At 40.2% G+C, this 14883-nt stretch overlaps 1 protein-coding gene across 2 annotated transcripts in view; it reads right to left on the bottom strand.

The window, feature by feature from the left end:
• Positions 1 to 14883, bottom strand: part of Ccdc18 (coiled-coil domain containing 18) — a 101173-nt gene that overhangs the window by 26908 nt on the left and 59382 nt on the right. For both annotated transcript variants that reach the window (XM_008826850.3, XM_029560501.1), the window contains exons 20-22: positions 13193 to 13335; positions 5782 to 5945; positions 4507 to 4720 (exon numbers count right to left, since the gene is read on the bottom strand). In XM_008826850.3, the coding sequence (XP_008825072.1) occupies positions 4507 to 4720; positions 5782 to 5945; positions 13193 to 13335 (521 nt within the window). The remainder of the gene's footprint in view (positions 1 to 4506; positions 4721 to 5781; positions 5946 to 13192; positions 13336 to 14883) is intronic.

The raw sequence follows: 14883 nt of genomic DNA, 5'->3' as shown, positions 1-14883 counted from the left end.
CCTCAGGAATTTGGGGGTTGGACTGGCCTGGGAACCTGTCTAAGGCAGCTGGTGGCCATTCCACTGAGAGATGCAAAGGCAGATGGGGTAGGAAGAGGCCCCAAGGCCTCCTGGGGACTGCACTGAGGAGCTGAGTTGGTCTGGATGCAAAGGATCAGGAAGAGGAAAGGTCAGCCCCAGAGTCCCAGAAAGAGGCTGGAGGGTGGTGCAGACCCAGGAAGCAGAGGGAAGTGAGGGTGGGGCTAGCCCCAGAAGCAGTGCTCCTGGGGCCCAGAGAAGGCACTAGCTTGGTCTGGATGAAAAGGATCAGGGAGGAATATTGGTTCCCCAGTTGTCTAGGGCCCCAAGACCAGGAATGGGGCAGGGCCCAAACTCAGAGGAGAGCACAGTGGCGTAGAGGGAGGGTGAATGAGGCTGGGGCAGTCAAGGCGTGGAGGGTGCAATGGACTTACCCTGGAGAGAGGCCTGCAGGTAGGAGAGAGCCCTGCTGTGGGTCCTGCAGGCCCAGGGAAGCAGAGGGAGGTGAGGGCAGGGCTAGGCCCAGAAGTAGTGCTCCTGGGTTCCAGAGAAGGTACTATGTTGGTCTGGATGAAAAGGATCAGGGAGCAGTATTGGTTCCCCAGGTGTCTGGGGCCCCAAGATAAGGAATGGGGCAGGACCCAAACTCGGAAGAGGGAACAGCCACAGATATGGGAGGGTGAATGAGGCTGGGGGAGTCAAGGCCCAGTGGGTGCAATGGACTTACCCCAGAGAGAGGCCTGCAGGTAGGCGCAGGGGAGAGCGAATACTATAGTTTTAACAAGATAGATCAGCTTGGTTTCTTTCCCATTAAGTAGAAACAACAGAATTTATGCAGTTAACTCAGATGGAAAGGACTCAAATCAAAGGAATGATGTATAAATTAAAGTTTTGGGGTTGGAGAGATGGCTCAGCGGTTAAGAGCACTGACTGCTCTTGCAGAGGACCCAGGTTCGATTCCCAGCATCCACATAGTGGCTACAAACCATCCTTGACTCCAGTTCCAGGGGAATCAACGCCCTCTTCTGACCTCCATGGCACTGCACGACACAGGTACGCTCACATACATAGAGGCAATACGCTAATCCACATAAAATAAAATTTTTTTAAAAATTGAAAAAAAACTTGGCAATAAAGGTTAACTCACACAGGGACAGGATTCCCCAGAACAAGCCAACTAGCTACATTAGCCCTATCAGCGAGCTTTGGGTTCAAGTGAGAGACCCTGCCGCTTAATATGCAATGTGTACAGCAACTGAGGAAGACACCTGATACCAGCCTATGGCCTCCATATGCATCCACACATACAGGTGCCCCCACAACATGAACACACACACACACACGTGTGGGTGTGCACACACATATGCATATCACATATACATACACGTGTGGGAGCGCACACACATACACACAAAGAAAGCAAGAGTAGTATAAAATAAGGTGAGGAAAACAGGAATTTGATCATGTGGGGCTTTGTATTATACAAGCTTGAATTTCTGAAGTAAAACACATAAAATTTATCCTATGAGTCATTTTAAAGTGTTTAATTCAGTGGCATTAACTACATTCATAATGTTATGTAACCGTCACTGTTACTGCCAGTATGTTTTCATTATATCAAAAGGAAAACTCCATACTCTTCAGCAGTTATTTTTCCATTATTCCTTCCCTTAGCTCCTGCAACCACTAATCTTTACTATCTGTATGGACTTATTAATTCTGGAAACTTCATATAAGTGGGATTATACAACATGTGTCTAGCTTCTTTCACTAAGCAGAATGTTCATAAGGTTTATCCAGTTTATAACACAGATTTTCAGTATTTTATTATTTTTTAATGACTAAATATTTTTTATACAGATATACCATATTTTCTTTATCCATTCACCACATGTTGGAAAGTATGTAGAGAAATGGAACCTTAATGTGGTGATATCCACTGTGGAAAATAGTTGGGATTCCTCAGTAAGTTAAACATAAAGTTGCCATATAATATAATAATTTTTCTAAGCATATGTCTATAAGCATCGAAAACAGGTATTCAAACAAAAATAGTACACAGTGTTCATTCCACTTCTCTACATACTTTCCAACATGTGGTGTTTTTGGTTTTAGCTTTTTGTTTTTAAGGGCCACCCCTAGTGAGTAATGATACTTTATACTTCAGATTTTCATTTCCAAAGGAGTTAAGATTTTACTCTGAATGCTTTGGAAAGCCACTAAAAGTTTAGGTAGGATGGAATATGATCTGTTTTATGTTTTAAATCACAAACTTCAATCTAGTCTGTGGAAAATGGATTATCAAGGAAATCAAGAATATAAGGAGACAAATTAGGAAGAGCCAGCAATACACCAGGTAAGAAATGATGATGGATTGTACAAAATGGTAAAAGGACATCAGCAGATTTTAGAATATGTCTTAGAAATAAGGTTGACAAGACCTGAGAATAGACTGAGAAAGAGATAATAATTTTTACAGATTTCTGGTTTGAGCAATTGCATTGGTGAGACAGGAGAGAGGCAGAGTTATGAGAAAATAAACGAGTGCCTGGTGGTTTGAATGAGAATGTTCCCCATAGGCTCAAGTACTTGAACATTTGTCTCCAGTTGGTGGCATTGTTTTGGGAGGTCTTAGAAAGTGTGGCCTTGCTGAAGGAAGTACATCACTGGGGGCAGGTTTACAGAGTTCTTAAGCCTTGCCTATCTCCAGTCACTCTCTGCTTCCTGTGCCCATTTGAACATGTGAGTACTTAGCTTCTGTTCCTCCTGTAGCCACCTCTGCCACCATGCCTCCCTGCCATGATCACTGACTCTTGCCCCTTTGGAATGGTAGGCTAAATAAACTCTGCCTTTTAAAATTTCTCTTGGTCACAGTGTTTTATCACAGCAACAGAAAAGTAACTAGAACAGTGTGTTTGGCTAAGTTTGAGATGCCTCTTACTATATTCATATGGAGTGTTAGTGAGATGGCTCCACAGGTAAAGGCGCTTGCTGCCAAGCCTGGCCACGTGAGTTTGATGCCTGGGACCCACGTGTGTAAGAGAAGAACTGACTCCCACCAATTGTCCTTTGACCTCCACACGAGCACCATGGCATGCAGTTTCCCTCAATAGTAAGCATCATGGCATGCACTCTCCCTCAACAGTTTTAAAAATCCACAAATAGTAGGATGTTAAATGTGGGGTTAACAAAGAGGTCAAAACTGGAGAAATAGATCTGTAAATATTTTGACACATAGTATTTAAAACTATATGATGGGGCTGGAGAGATGGCTCAGTGATTAAGAACACTGTTCTTGCAGAAGACCTGGGTTCAAATCTCAGCACCCACATGGCACCTAACAACTGTCCGTAATTCTGGTTCCAGGGATCTGACAGCCTCTTCTGTTCTCCGTGGGCAATGCATGACATGGGTGCACATCCCTACATGCAGGCAATACATGCATACACATAAATATAACAAATAAAATAAAAACATTTTAAGAAAATAAATTTTAAAACTATATGAAATTTACTAAGGATGAGCTCACAGATAGAGAATAGGGTCCTATACTGAATCCTATAGTATATTACCTATATTCCTGGGTCATCTTATAGCTCTTTATCCTGTTATTTATTCCACACTTCACAGCTCGCTTGTAACTGTTTTCCTTTTCTAGTTCTATGGGAATGCTTTGGCTCTGGACTACCTCTATACCTTCACTTTTGAGAGTATACTGACATACCCTGTTATGCTAACTCTGCTAATCTAAGAATTCAGGCTTCAATTCTGGACAAACTTATGTTTAACTTGCTACTCTGGGACACAACCTTTTAAAAATTTATTATTATTATTATTATTTTGGTTTTTCATTTAATTTTCTCAAGGATTAATTTCTCAAACTACAAAAAATAATATATGTAAGTTGGCTTTAAGGAACTAAGGAACTAAGTGAGACCATATGTTACATCTCTGGCATAATTCTAGCTTAAAATAAGGGTTTACTATACAGTATTACTGGACAGGTGTAGTAGTGCAAGTCTTTAATTCCAGCAGTCAGGAGGCAAGATATGTAGAACTCAAGGAGTTTGAGGTTAGCCTGGTCTACACAGTGAGTTTCAGATAGCTATGGCTACACAGTAAGAGCCTGAGACCCTATCTTATATTGTATAATATAATTACTATTACTAATATATTACTATTAACATTATTTTCTATTAGCCACTGCTGTATGCTTGCCTAATCTTTGTAGGGATTTTTGTGTTTTTGTTTTCTCCCCTTTTTAAAAAAAGCTACGTGGATGGTGTTAAACTTCATGGACTGAGAGTAGCAGGATTAACAGCCGACAGCAACTGCTTACTAGGTAGATGGATGTGGGATGGGATGGAACAAACCACAAGGAGACAAAGGCAGATGATAAATTAGGACAAACTCTATTGCATAACCTGGTGATTCAGAATCATCAAAGAAATACCTGTTAACTGTGGTGCAGTTTATTATCTAACTCACCTGAGTTCAGCTGTGAGATCCTTTATAGTACTGTACTTTTCCTCCAATGATAATTGAGCTTTTTGTAGTACATCTCTCAATTCCTGCAGTTGTCTTAAAGTACTTTTTAATTCTCCACGAGTATTCTGTAGTTCAGTTTCTAGTGCTTCCCGCTTCTGCAAGGTCTCTGTTAGCTCAGCCTCAGTGTGGTGCTGTAACCTCTCTAACTCCTTCACTATTAAGAAGATAGAAACATTTTGAAACTATATGTAAATCAGAAGTTATTAAGAACTTTATTAATAATCATAATTAATATTCAAAGGGCTTAGGAAGATGGCTCAGTTGGTAAAGTACCTACAGTACAAACCTGAGGACCTGAGTTTAGATCCTTAGCACCTACACAAAAGCCTGGTGCAGAGGTATACCTGTAATCTCAGTGCTGGGAGATGGGTGGGAGAGGGCAGTGGAGACAGCCTTACCAATCAGTGAGCTCCCGCTTCAGTGAGAGGCCCTGCCTCATAAGATAAGGTGGTGAACAACTGAGGAAGACACTCAGCTTCGAATTCTGGCTTCCAAATGCACATACACACAAGGGACACACCCACATAAACAAGCACATAACACATATGCACACACACACACACACATCCACATTCAAGCTGAGGGCTAGAATTTTAGGTCAGTTAGTGGACTGCCTACCTGGTACACACAAGACCCTGGGCTTGATCCCCAGCACTGCATAAACAGGGCATGTTGATACAACCTATAACCCTAGCACTCAGGATGTGAGGGCAGGATGAGCAGAAGTTCAGGATCATCCTCTGCTACATAATGAGTTCTGAGGCCAGTCTAAGATATCAAAAAAAAATTTCAATCTAATAGAACTTTGTAAATAATTATAAATAGTATCTAATTTTATTCATCTATAAGAGGCAAAATACGGGGCTGGAGAGATGGCTCAGCAGTTAAGAGCACTGACTGCTCTTGCAGAGGACCCAGGTTCGATTCCCAGCACCCACATGGTGGCTACAAACTGTCCTTAACTCCAGTTCCAGGGGAATCCAAAGCCTTCTTCTGACCTCCTCAGCATTGCACGACACGGGTACACTCACATACATGTAGGCAATATACTTGTACACATAAAATAAAAATAATAAATATTTTTTTAAAAAGAGGCAAAATACTGAACACTGTCCCTTCCAGCCCCATCATCCCAACTTTTCACTTTTTTTACTTCATTTAAATATCAATACATACAATTTGTATTTAAGCTGAATTCAACTACCCAGTTCTTACCTGTATTTGTTTTCTTTTCTAGTTCTGTCTTTGTTTGATCTAAAATCATATCTAACTGAGAGAGATGCATTGATTTATTTTCTCCATCCTGTCTTAGGTGCATTATTTCTTTCTCCATTTTAGACAGCTCCTCTTTGTACTGATCCATCTCAAGTTTTACTTGTCTAATTAAAATCAAACAATAGAACAGGTCATTTGGAAACTTAAAACCAGAAAACTTGTCTCTAACTTAAAAAGTCTGAAAATCTATTAGGATATTAGCAAAATGTCTACACAGAACCTTAAGTCATCTAGTATTCTTTATAAAATTTCATTCTTTTATTTTATTTTATTTTATTTTTTATTTTATTTTATTTTTTGGTCTTTTTGAGCCAGGGTCTCCCTGTAGCCCCAGCTGTCCTGGAACTCACTATGTAGACCAGGCTGGCCTTGAACTCACAGAGATCTACCTGCTTCTGCCTCCCCTGAGTGCTGGGATTAAAGGCGTGCGCCACCATACCTAGCTCATTTATTATTTTTATTATTTTTTATGTGTATGAGTATATTCCCTGCATGTGTGTAAGTGCACCTGTGTTGTGCAATGCCTGCGAAGGTCAGAAGAGGGTGTCACAGCCCCTGAAACTGGAGTTACAGATGGTTTTTAGCTGCCATTTGGATGTTGGGAATTGAACCCAGGTCCTTTGCAAGAGCAGCCAGTGCTTTTAACCTCTGAGCCACCCCTCCAGTCACCATCTAGTATTCTTTAAAAAATTCTCTAACTAAAAGATTATTCTTCTTTACACATGACATATCACTGAAAAATAAGGCTAGCATTTGGTTCGGCTTAACTACATATGACTTATCACTTGTAGTGATTCTCAGATATTGAGAACAGGCAAGGATAGACATCTGGTATATTTCTAATTATCTGAAACAAACAAGAGGCTAAGTAGCCAAATTATTTATTATAAAGACCATATTACTTGCCCGGAGTCAGCCATTTCTATTTAAGGCTTTATTACTAGGATTGTCTTACTAGCTTTAAAAGTGACTAGAAATTCCTAGATTGTATGGCTTTCCCTGCCACACAGACGAGAGAACTGGAAGACTAGGTAAATTTGTCTGAGGCAACACACCAGATATTAATAGTAAAAGCGAACAGAGCAGGTTTCCTTTCAGTCAGCCTGGAGTTTATTCCAACATGGAAGGTATTCTATTTATAGATAAATCAACATATCAAGAGGCGGTTTCAAGTTCCTTTGCTGGAGACTTAAATTCCACAATGATATTCACTGTAGTATCAAAACAACTGATAATGTTATTGTCAACGGTGATCAGTTTATGCTTCTTTGGGCCAGTTGTTATTATTATTTGTTTTGTTCTTTTAGTCTTGAAACATTCCTAAAATTATTATTTGTTTTGTTCTTTTAATCTTGAAACATTCCTAAAATGGGTTTGTAGGTAGGAACATTCTTTCCTAACTGCTGGGGCCGGAGTGTGCAGTTCAAGTGGTAGAGCCTATACTTAGCATAAAATGAGGCCCTGGGTTCAGACTCCAGCACCAAAAAAATCAATACACAAATAAATTTCAACAAATTTGGATTTTTTTGTTTGTTTGGTCTTTCTTTTTGGGACAGGGTCTCCCGGTAGCCCCAGCTGGCCTGGAACTGGAACTCACTATGTAGACGAGGCTGGCCTCGAACTCACAAAGATCCGCCTGCCTCTGCCTCCCAAGTGCTGGGATTAAAGGCATGTGCCACCACACCCGGCTAGTTTTATTTTTAATTTATTTACTTTTTGTTTTTTGAGACAGGGTCTCCCTATAGCCCCAGCTGGCCTGACTCTTGCTATGTAGACCATGCTGGCCTCAATCTCACAGAGATCTGCCTGCCAGTACTTCCTAAGTGCTGGGATTAAAGGCATGTACCACCACACCTGATTTAAACCCCTTTTTTAAAAATCCAAATTTGGCCAGGCGTGGTGGCACACACCTTTAATCCTAGCACTTGGGAGGCAGAGGCAGGCAGATCTCTGTGAGTTCGAGGCCAGCCTGGTCTACATAGTGAGTTCCAGGCCAGCTGGGGCTACAGGAAGACCCTGTCTCAAAGACTAAATAAATAAATAAATAAAAAACTAAAATAAAAGGGGGTTTTAAATCTGAACTCCATGACTGAACTTGAGGAACATCCTGAAACAGGATGCAAAATTAAGTGTGTGTGTGTGTGTGTATAGATAATCTATAGTTTTTAACAATTTTTTATTATTTTTATTTTATGTGTATGAGTGTATTGCCTCCATGTGTGTAAGTGCACCTGTGTCATGCAATGCCTGTAGAAATCAGAAGAGAGTGTCAGATTCTCTGGTACTGGAGTTAAGATCAGTTGTTAGCCACCATGTGAGTGTAAGAATTAAACCCAGGTCCTCTGCAAGAGAACCCAGTGTTCTTAACCACTGTGCCATCTTTCCAGCCCCTAAATATTTTACTTTCAATTGTATTTATATATGTCAAGTCCCCATGGAGGCCAGAGGTGTCAGATCTCCCACAAGCTGGAGGTACAGGCTGCCTAAACTGGTTACTGGGAATTGAACTTGGGTCCTTTGGAAGAGCAACAAAGTGCTCTTAACTGCTGAGCCACCTCTCCAGCCCAATATTCTACAGTTTTAAAAACAGATATGTAAGGGCTATAGAAATGACTCAGCAATTAAGAGTCTTGGCTTTTCTTGAAGAGAACCTGGGATCAGTTCCCAGCACCCACATGATGGTTAACTACAGTCCAGAACTTCAGTTCCTGAGGATATGACACCCTCTTTGGGTCTGCAAAGACATTGTATGACATTCTGTGGGTGTACTTATAACTGAGGCAAAACATTTATATACATAAAATAATTTTTTTAAATTAAAAACAAAAGACAGATCTTCAATCATGTTCACGGCAAAACTAACATAAAGCTACTACATTTGACAAGTGGGCCTTGGAGCATACTAAACTATGTCCCAGAATATTAACTCTTTTACATTTCTAAAAACCCAGGGAAATTTTTAGATTACCTCCTGGTTTCTAACATTAGAAGAGAATAATCAAAAGAAGTGCTAAGAGGTGATAGCTTGTCAGTACTAAGTCCTCATAGCAAAGAAACTGGGGAAAATTTATGAAAAACACATGTAAGAACTCAAAAAGCCCAGATGTCTACAGTCATTTAGTAAGATAACAAACAATGCTCTATATGCTCCATATGCCTCAAGGCTTCATTAGAGGAGCAATGTATTTTAGCATGCTTTAATAACTGATATACATAATGATTATCCAGAGGAGGCAAAAATGCAAACAGAACGTATTTTTGGAAATTTCCATGAGAACAAAAACCTCTTGTTTAGGAACATGTCTGAACTCTGTACTCATAACCTAATGAGAGGTCTCCATGTTTCATCGTCCTCATTTTAAAAGCTGTAAGAAAACCATGTCTAGGGTTGTTTTGAAGTTAAAGTGTCAACCCAGAACATTTCCTAGACCAAAGGTACTCAATAAATTTGTTTCTTTTCTATCTTAAAGACATTTTATAAAAAGCAGACCCAAGGATGCATACACAGATATATTTTAGCTTTAATACTTTGGGAGAAAAGAAGTTTTACAAATTGGAGTTTCAGAAGCAAAGACAAACAAACAAAAAAACACACATTAAAAACGAGTAATAGTGGGAGCAGAGAAGCCTCTTCATGAAGTGCTAGGGTATAGCTGTCTTATGAAGTTTAATCATTAATTCATGAGTTTCCTATCAGTATGCAGGAAAGCCCTATTGGACATGACCATTAGTTATATTTAAGAAGTTTTTGGTGTGACTGTCCAAAATTCAAAAAAGTAAGAGCCATAAGAAAAAGACATAAAAGTAGGGGGGGAGGTTAGTTGGGAATAGAAAAGGGATTAGAGGGTATGAAAGGGGCTCAAAAGAGGGTGAATATAATAAAAATATTTTATGTACATGTATGAAAATATAATTAAGCCTACTGATATATATGATTAATATATGCTAATAAAACATTTTAAAGTAAGGCTTTAAAAAGGATGAAACAGCCAGCTGTAGTGGCACACACCTTTAATCCCAGCACTCAGAACCAGAGGATAGAGGACTGCTGTAAGATGGAGAGGCCAGCCTGGGACAGTCTGCCTAGGGAGTTCCAGGTCAGTTAGAAGACCTCATCTCAAAAACAACAACAAAGGATGAAGCAAATGCTTCATTTGTTCTAAAGGAGGAGAAAGGGCTATAGTTAGAAAGGCACTGGGGACGAGTTAGGGGCATTCTGAAAGAAGAGGGAAAGGTACAAAAGCAATCTTCTATTAAAAAAAAAAAATTTAGATTGCCAGGCAATATTAAGGGAATACTTAAGATTTTAATTTAAAGTAAAACTAGTCAACATGATTATATTTTTCTCTGGCTTCTGTAAAGCAGTCTAGATTTGTGTGTGCGTGTGTGTGTGTGTGTGTGTGTGTGTGTGTGTCTGTGTCTGTGTCTGTGTCTGTGTGTGTGTGTGTTCTTGTGTGCAATGTGTGTGGAGGCCACAGGTCAACATCAAGTGTAATTTTTGAGAAAGGGTTTCCCACTGAACCTGGAGCTCACTGTTTAAGCTAGGTTGGCTGGCCATCAAACCCCAGGGATCTTCCTGTCTCTGCCTCCTTAGTGTTGTGATTACAAGAGCATGCTACTGTGCCTGGCTTTCTATGTGGATTTGGGGGATCTGAACTAAGGCTTTCATGTTTGTGTGGAAAGCACTTTACCAAGTGAACCATCTCCCAAGCCCCGAGTTGGACCTGTAACTCTGTGATTTCTAACCTAAAGAGAAAAATGAGAAGGTGATTTGTAATTTTAATGACTAACCCGATTTTATGGTCAATAAAATAGTGGTATGGTGGCACAAACCTGTAATCTCAGTACAGGAGAGCCTGAGGCAGGAAGTTTGTAAGTTTGAAAGTAGCCTGAGCTACATAGTAAGACCTGTCTAAAAAGAAAAAGGGCAGCAGAGAACAACACAATGGTGAATATTGGAAATATATGACTAAAACGGAATCACTAGAGAGGAGTGATTTTAAAAAAGAAAATAGCACATCATGTGGGATCGATAGTTGTCTACTGACTAACCAGAGGTTATACTAGAGAGAATAACATTAAACCAGGTGGTCTATAAACATCAACAGCAAGGAATGATATGATCTGATGGTATTAGTTCAGAGTATACTCCATACCTTGACTTTGTGGTAGAAGAGAATGGAAATAAGTTTTGACTATAGAGGCCTGTAAGGGAACAAGTAATATCCTCAGGGTAATGTAAACTTTCTATTATAGCAAGAGAAAACAAAAGGTGGAGAATACAGGGGCTAGCTCTCAGACAGTCTATGAATTCCAGAACGTACAATGAAAGTCTTTCAGAAGTTGAAATGGGATGGGAAAAAAGAGCAATGAGGCTTGGCCTGAAAATCATTTCTTGTGTTTGAAACAAACAAAGGTAAAGCTATAATGTGATTAGTTTTCAAGGCCTCAAAATAATCACTAGTGATAAGACTGTGTTAGTGGCTAGACATCAGTCACCGGGAAAGAGAAGTCCTGAAGAATTATGTCCTATCCTAAAACATGGGACATACACTTAACCCTAGTGAGAGGGGAAGAGATATCTGGTCAAGCAAGTTGCTACTCTAAGCCCAGAAGCCCTGTCTTAAGCCCTGTTAGTGGGGGGAGAGAATCTGGGGACATGTGGTTTTAGTGTCTGCATATAAGTTCCCACTTGATGCCTATTGGTATAAAGAAGGGTAGACTTATGATGAGTATATTATCATGTCAATTCTTATTGACAAAGTAGAATCTACATAAGCTAAGTATTGATTTCAGCACAAGGATTACTTTCTTGATGAATGAAATAGTGAAGTCTGGGCCTAGTCTAGTCCTATTAAATCAGGATCTTTAGATGTGATTTAATCTAAAGGTGGTACTTAGTCATCAATAGTTTTTACAAGCTTCTGAGATGATTTTAATGTCCAAACAAGGCTGAGAATGGTTTTAAATTATTTCTCTCATAATTAGATCCCCCGAAAGTTTCCTCTGTATGAGGAGAGCTTTGCCTGCAACTTTCAACATTACTTGTAATTTAATACAGCAGTTGCTGAGTGCCTATGAGGTATAAGGATCTGTGTTAGTTGTGCCAACTACCAACTATTGTGGAAAATCATAAAATAAGCCAGATAGGATCCTTATTTCAAGGTAAGAAAGCTAAGGCAAGCCAGGTGTGGTGGCATACGTCCTTAATCCCAGAACTTGGAAGGCAAAGGCAGGTGGATCTCTGTGATTCCGAGGACAGCCTGGTCTACAGAGTGAGTTCAGGCCACCTGGGGCTACAGGGAGACCCTGCCTCAAAAAAAAGAAAGCAAGCAAGCTAAGGTACTACATTATAATTTTTAAAAAGTGCAGAGAATAAGAGACTGCAGAGTACTTATCTTTGAATTAGACACCTAGATCAAACCTTGCCACCCAAGGCTCAGGGTCCATTGCAGAAGAGGGGGAGGAAAGACTGTAAAAGCCAGAGGTGGTAGATGAACACAAAGAGATGGCGATTTCCAGAGAGCTGGGAAGTTACTCATATGAAGTCATAGCAATGGTAACACCATGCACAAGACCCATGCAAGCTCAAGCAAGACAGAATCCCAGCACAGAAGTGGGGAAGTGGGTAAGAAGCTCCAACCTTAGCTAAGGAACTATTGGCAACCAATAACTGCTGGGAGAGAGAGTTTTCTTTAAGGATATGATTCTGGAGAGGCTAACCAGACTCTGATGGGTAGATGCACACTAAAGGACATTGGGGACACAAACTTGATCTGATAGGCCTTAATATATATGACAGAGTACGTGAAATCTGGCAGGAGAGGCTGTAAGAGGGTGCAGATAGGGGAGGAGGTTTAAATGCGATCAAAAGATATTGTAAGAAATCTTCAAAAATTCACCACACACACACACACACACACATACACACACATATACACCTGTCTTCTGAACATGATACATGGCTGTTGTCCTCATGAACTCACAGCAGCTTTGGTTACCTGCACGAGACTGGGCACTTCAATATTTCATTGACGGTGGAGGAGGAGCTCTTTAGCTGTATAACCATGGGTCAGTTGCCCAGGCTCCAGTACATAACCTCCACCCATAGTCATGTAAGAATCTCTAATGAAACTCAATGGGTCGCACATACACACACACACACACACACACACACACACACAAGATATGAGGGGTCTGAGGGAGATACATACAAACTGCTACAGGAACAAAGGCTATGGAGAAATTAATTCCTCAGGTAAACATTTCACTGGTCATCAACTAATTCTGAAACTCAGATGTTACTAATATGAAAATGAGACAGTCAATAAAACTAACATACACATTTTACCTGGCAGTACTAGTTAGCTCAATAATTTTTTGCCTTTTCAAATCTGCATCATGTGTGGCTGTTTTGTACTTCTCTTCCATTTTCCTCAACTTTTCGGCTGAGCTCTCCCTTTGTTTTTGAAGCTCTTGTTCCTGCTTTGATACCTGGTAAAGCAGTTTACAGTAAGAATTCAATTAAATTATAGGTCAACATTATCCAGAAGAAAAATATTTCATTATAAATATATAGCCTAGCCCATCAGTCAGTTTCAACATGTATTACAAAAAGCAAAGTGAGTTGGGCATGGTGGCACACACCTTTAATCCTAGCAGTGGGGAAGCACTGATCAAGGTCAGTCTGGTCTACATAGTGAGGTCCAGGCCAGCCAGGGCTACATAGTGAAACCCTGACTCAAATGAAAATAAATAAAAAATAAAAATTAAGCCGGATGTGGTAGCACACACCTTTAGTCCCAGCACTCGGAAGGCAGAGGCAGGAGGATCTCTGTGAGTTCAAGGCCAGCCTGGTCTACATAGTAAGTTCCAGGACAGCTGGGGCTACAGGGGGACCCTGCCTCAAAAAGACAAATAAATGAATAAGTAAATAATTAATAAATAAATAAATAAATGAAAGAATTAAAAAATCAAAGTAAAGTTGGTGTGTGTTGCAGCATGTACCTATAATCTCAACCACTGGGGGAGCTTGATCTGGGAGGATCACTTGAGTCCCAGGAGTTCCAAGTTAGTCTAGGCAACACCTAAAAGATGCCATGGGGCTGGAGAGATGGCTCAGCAGTAAAGAGCACTGGCTGCTTTTGCAGAGGACCCAGGTATGATTCCCAGTATCCAAAAGGCAGCTAACAACTGTCTAAAACTCCAGTTCCAGGGGAATCCAATGCCCTCTTTTGACCTCGGTGAACAATGCACAACATGGGTACACTTACATACACATAGGCAATATACTCATACACATAAAATAAAAATAATAAATATTAAAAAAGACTCCATCTCAAAAACATAAACAATAATAAAATCAAAATATAAACCAGGATGCTTTGAAACTATAAAAGCAAAACTGATTTTTTTTTTGAGACAGGGTCTCCCTGTAGCCCCAGCTGGCCTGGAACTCACTATGTAGACCAGGCTGGCCTCAAACTCACAGAGATCCACCTGCCTCTGCCTCCTGAGTGCGGGATTAAAGGCATGCACCACCATGCCCGGCAAAACTGACTCTTTAATAATAATTTGTTCATATAAATCTTTACAGAAGTGGCCACATCATAACAACAAAATAAGAGTTATGGGAGCTGGACAAGACTTGTGGTATAGCTCAGTAACATCGTACTTGCCTACTTCATGTGAATCCCTGAGTTCATGCCTCATCAGAAGAGGAATGAAGAAAGAAAGGAAGGGGGTAGGGAGAGAAAAATGAGCAAAATAATAGTAAAAATTCCTTTCTATTATCCCAATTTGAAAAGTTCTTTCTTCTCATGTTAAAAAAAATAAGGGAGATATGGATAAAAATTGGGATAGTTTAAGGGAGGGGGGAGGGAAAGGTATACAAGGAACCTAGTGGATAAAGGGAAAGAAGGAGCTCAAGAGAGGTAGGACCATAGGAGAAGGGTATTATTAAGGGAGAAAGGCGGAAAATGGGAGCACCTTAATTAGGGAAACCATGATGGAGGGGTTAGACAATGTGAAGGATAAATAATG

The sequence above is a fragment of the Nannospalax galili genome, unplaced genomic scaffold, assembly GCF_000622305.1.
Source record: "Nannospalax galili isolate Female #2095 unplaced genomic scaffold, S.galili_v1.0 scaffold451, whole genome shotgun sequence".
Taxonomy (NCBI): domain Eukaryota; kingdom Metazoa; phylum Chordata; class Mammalia; order Rodentia; family Spalacidae; genus Nannospalax; species Nannospalax galili.
The sequence above is the reverse complement of the archived record's forward strand: the minus strand, read 5'-3'. Positions and strand labels throughout refer to the sequence as shown.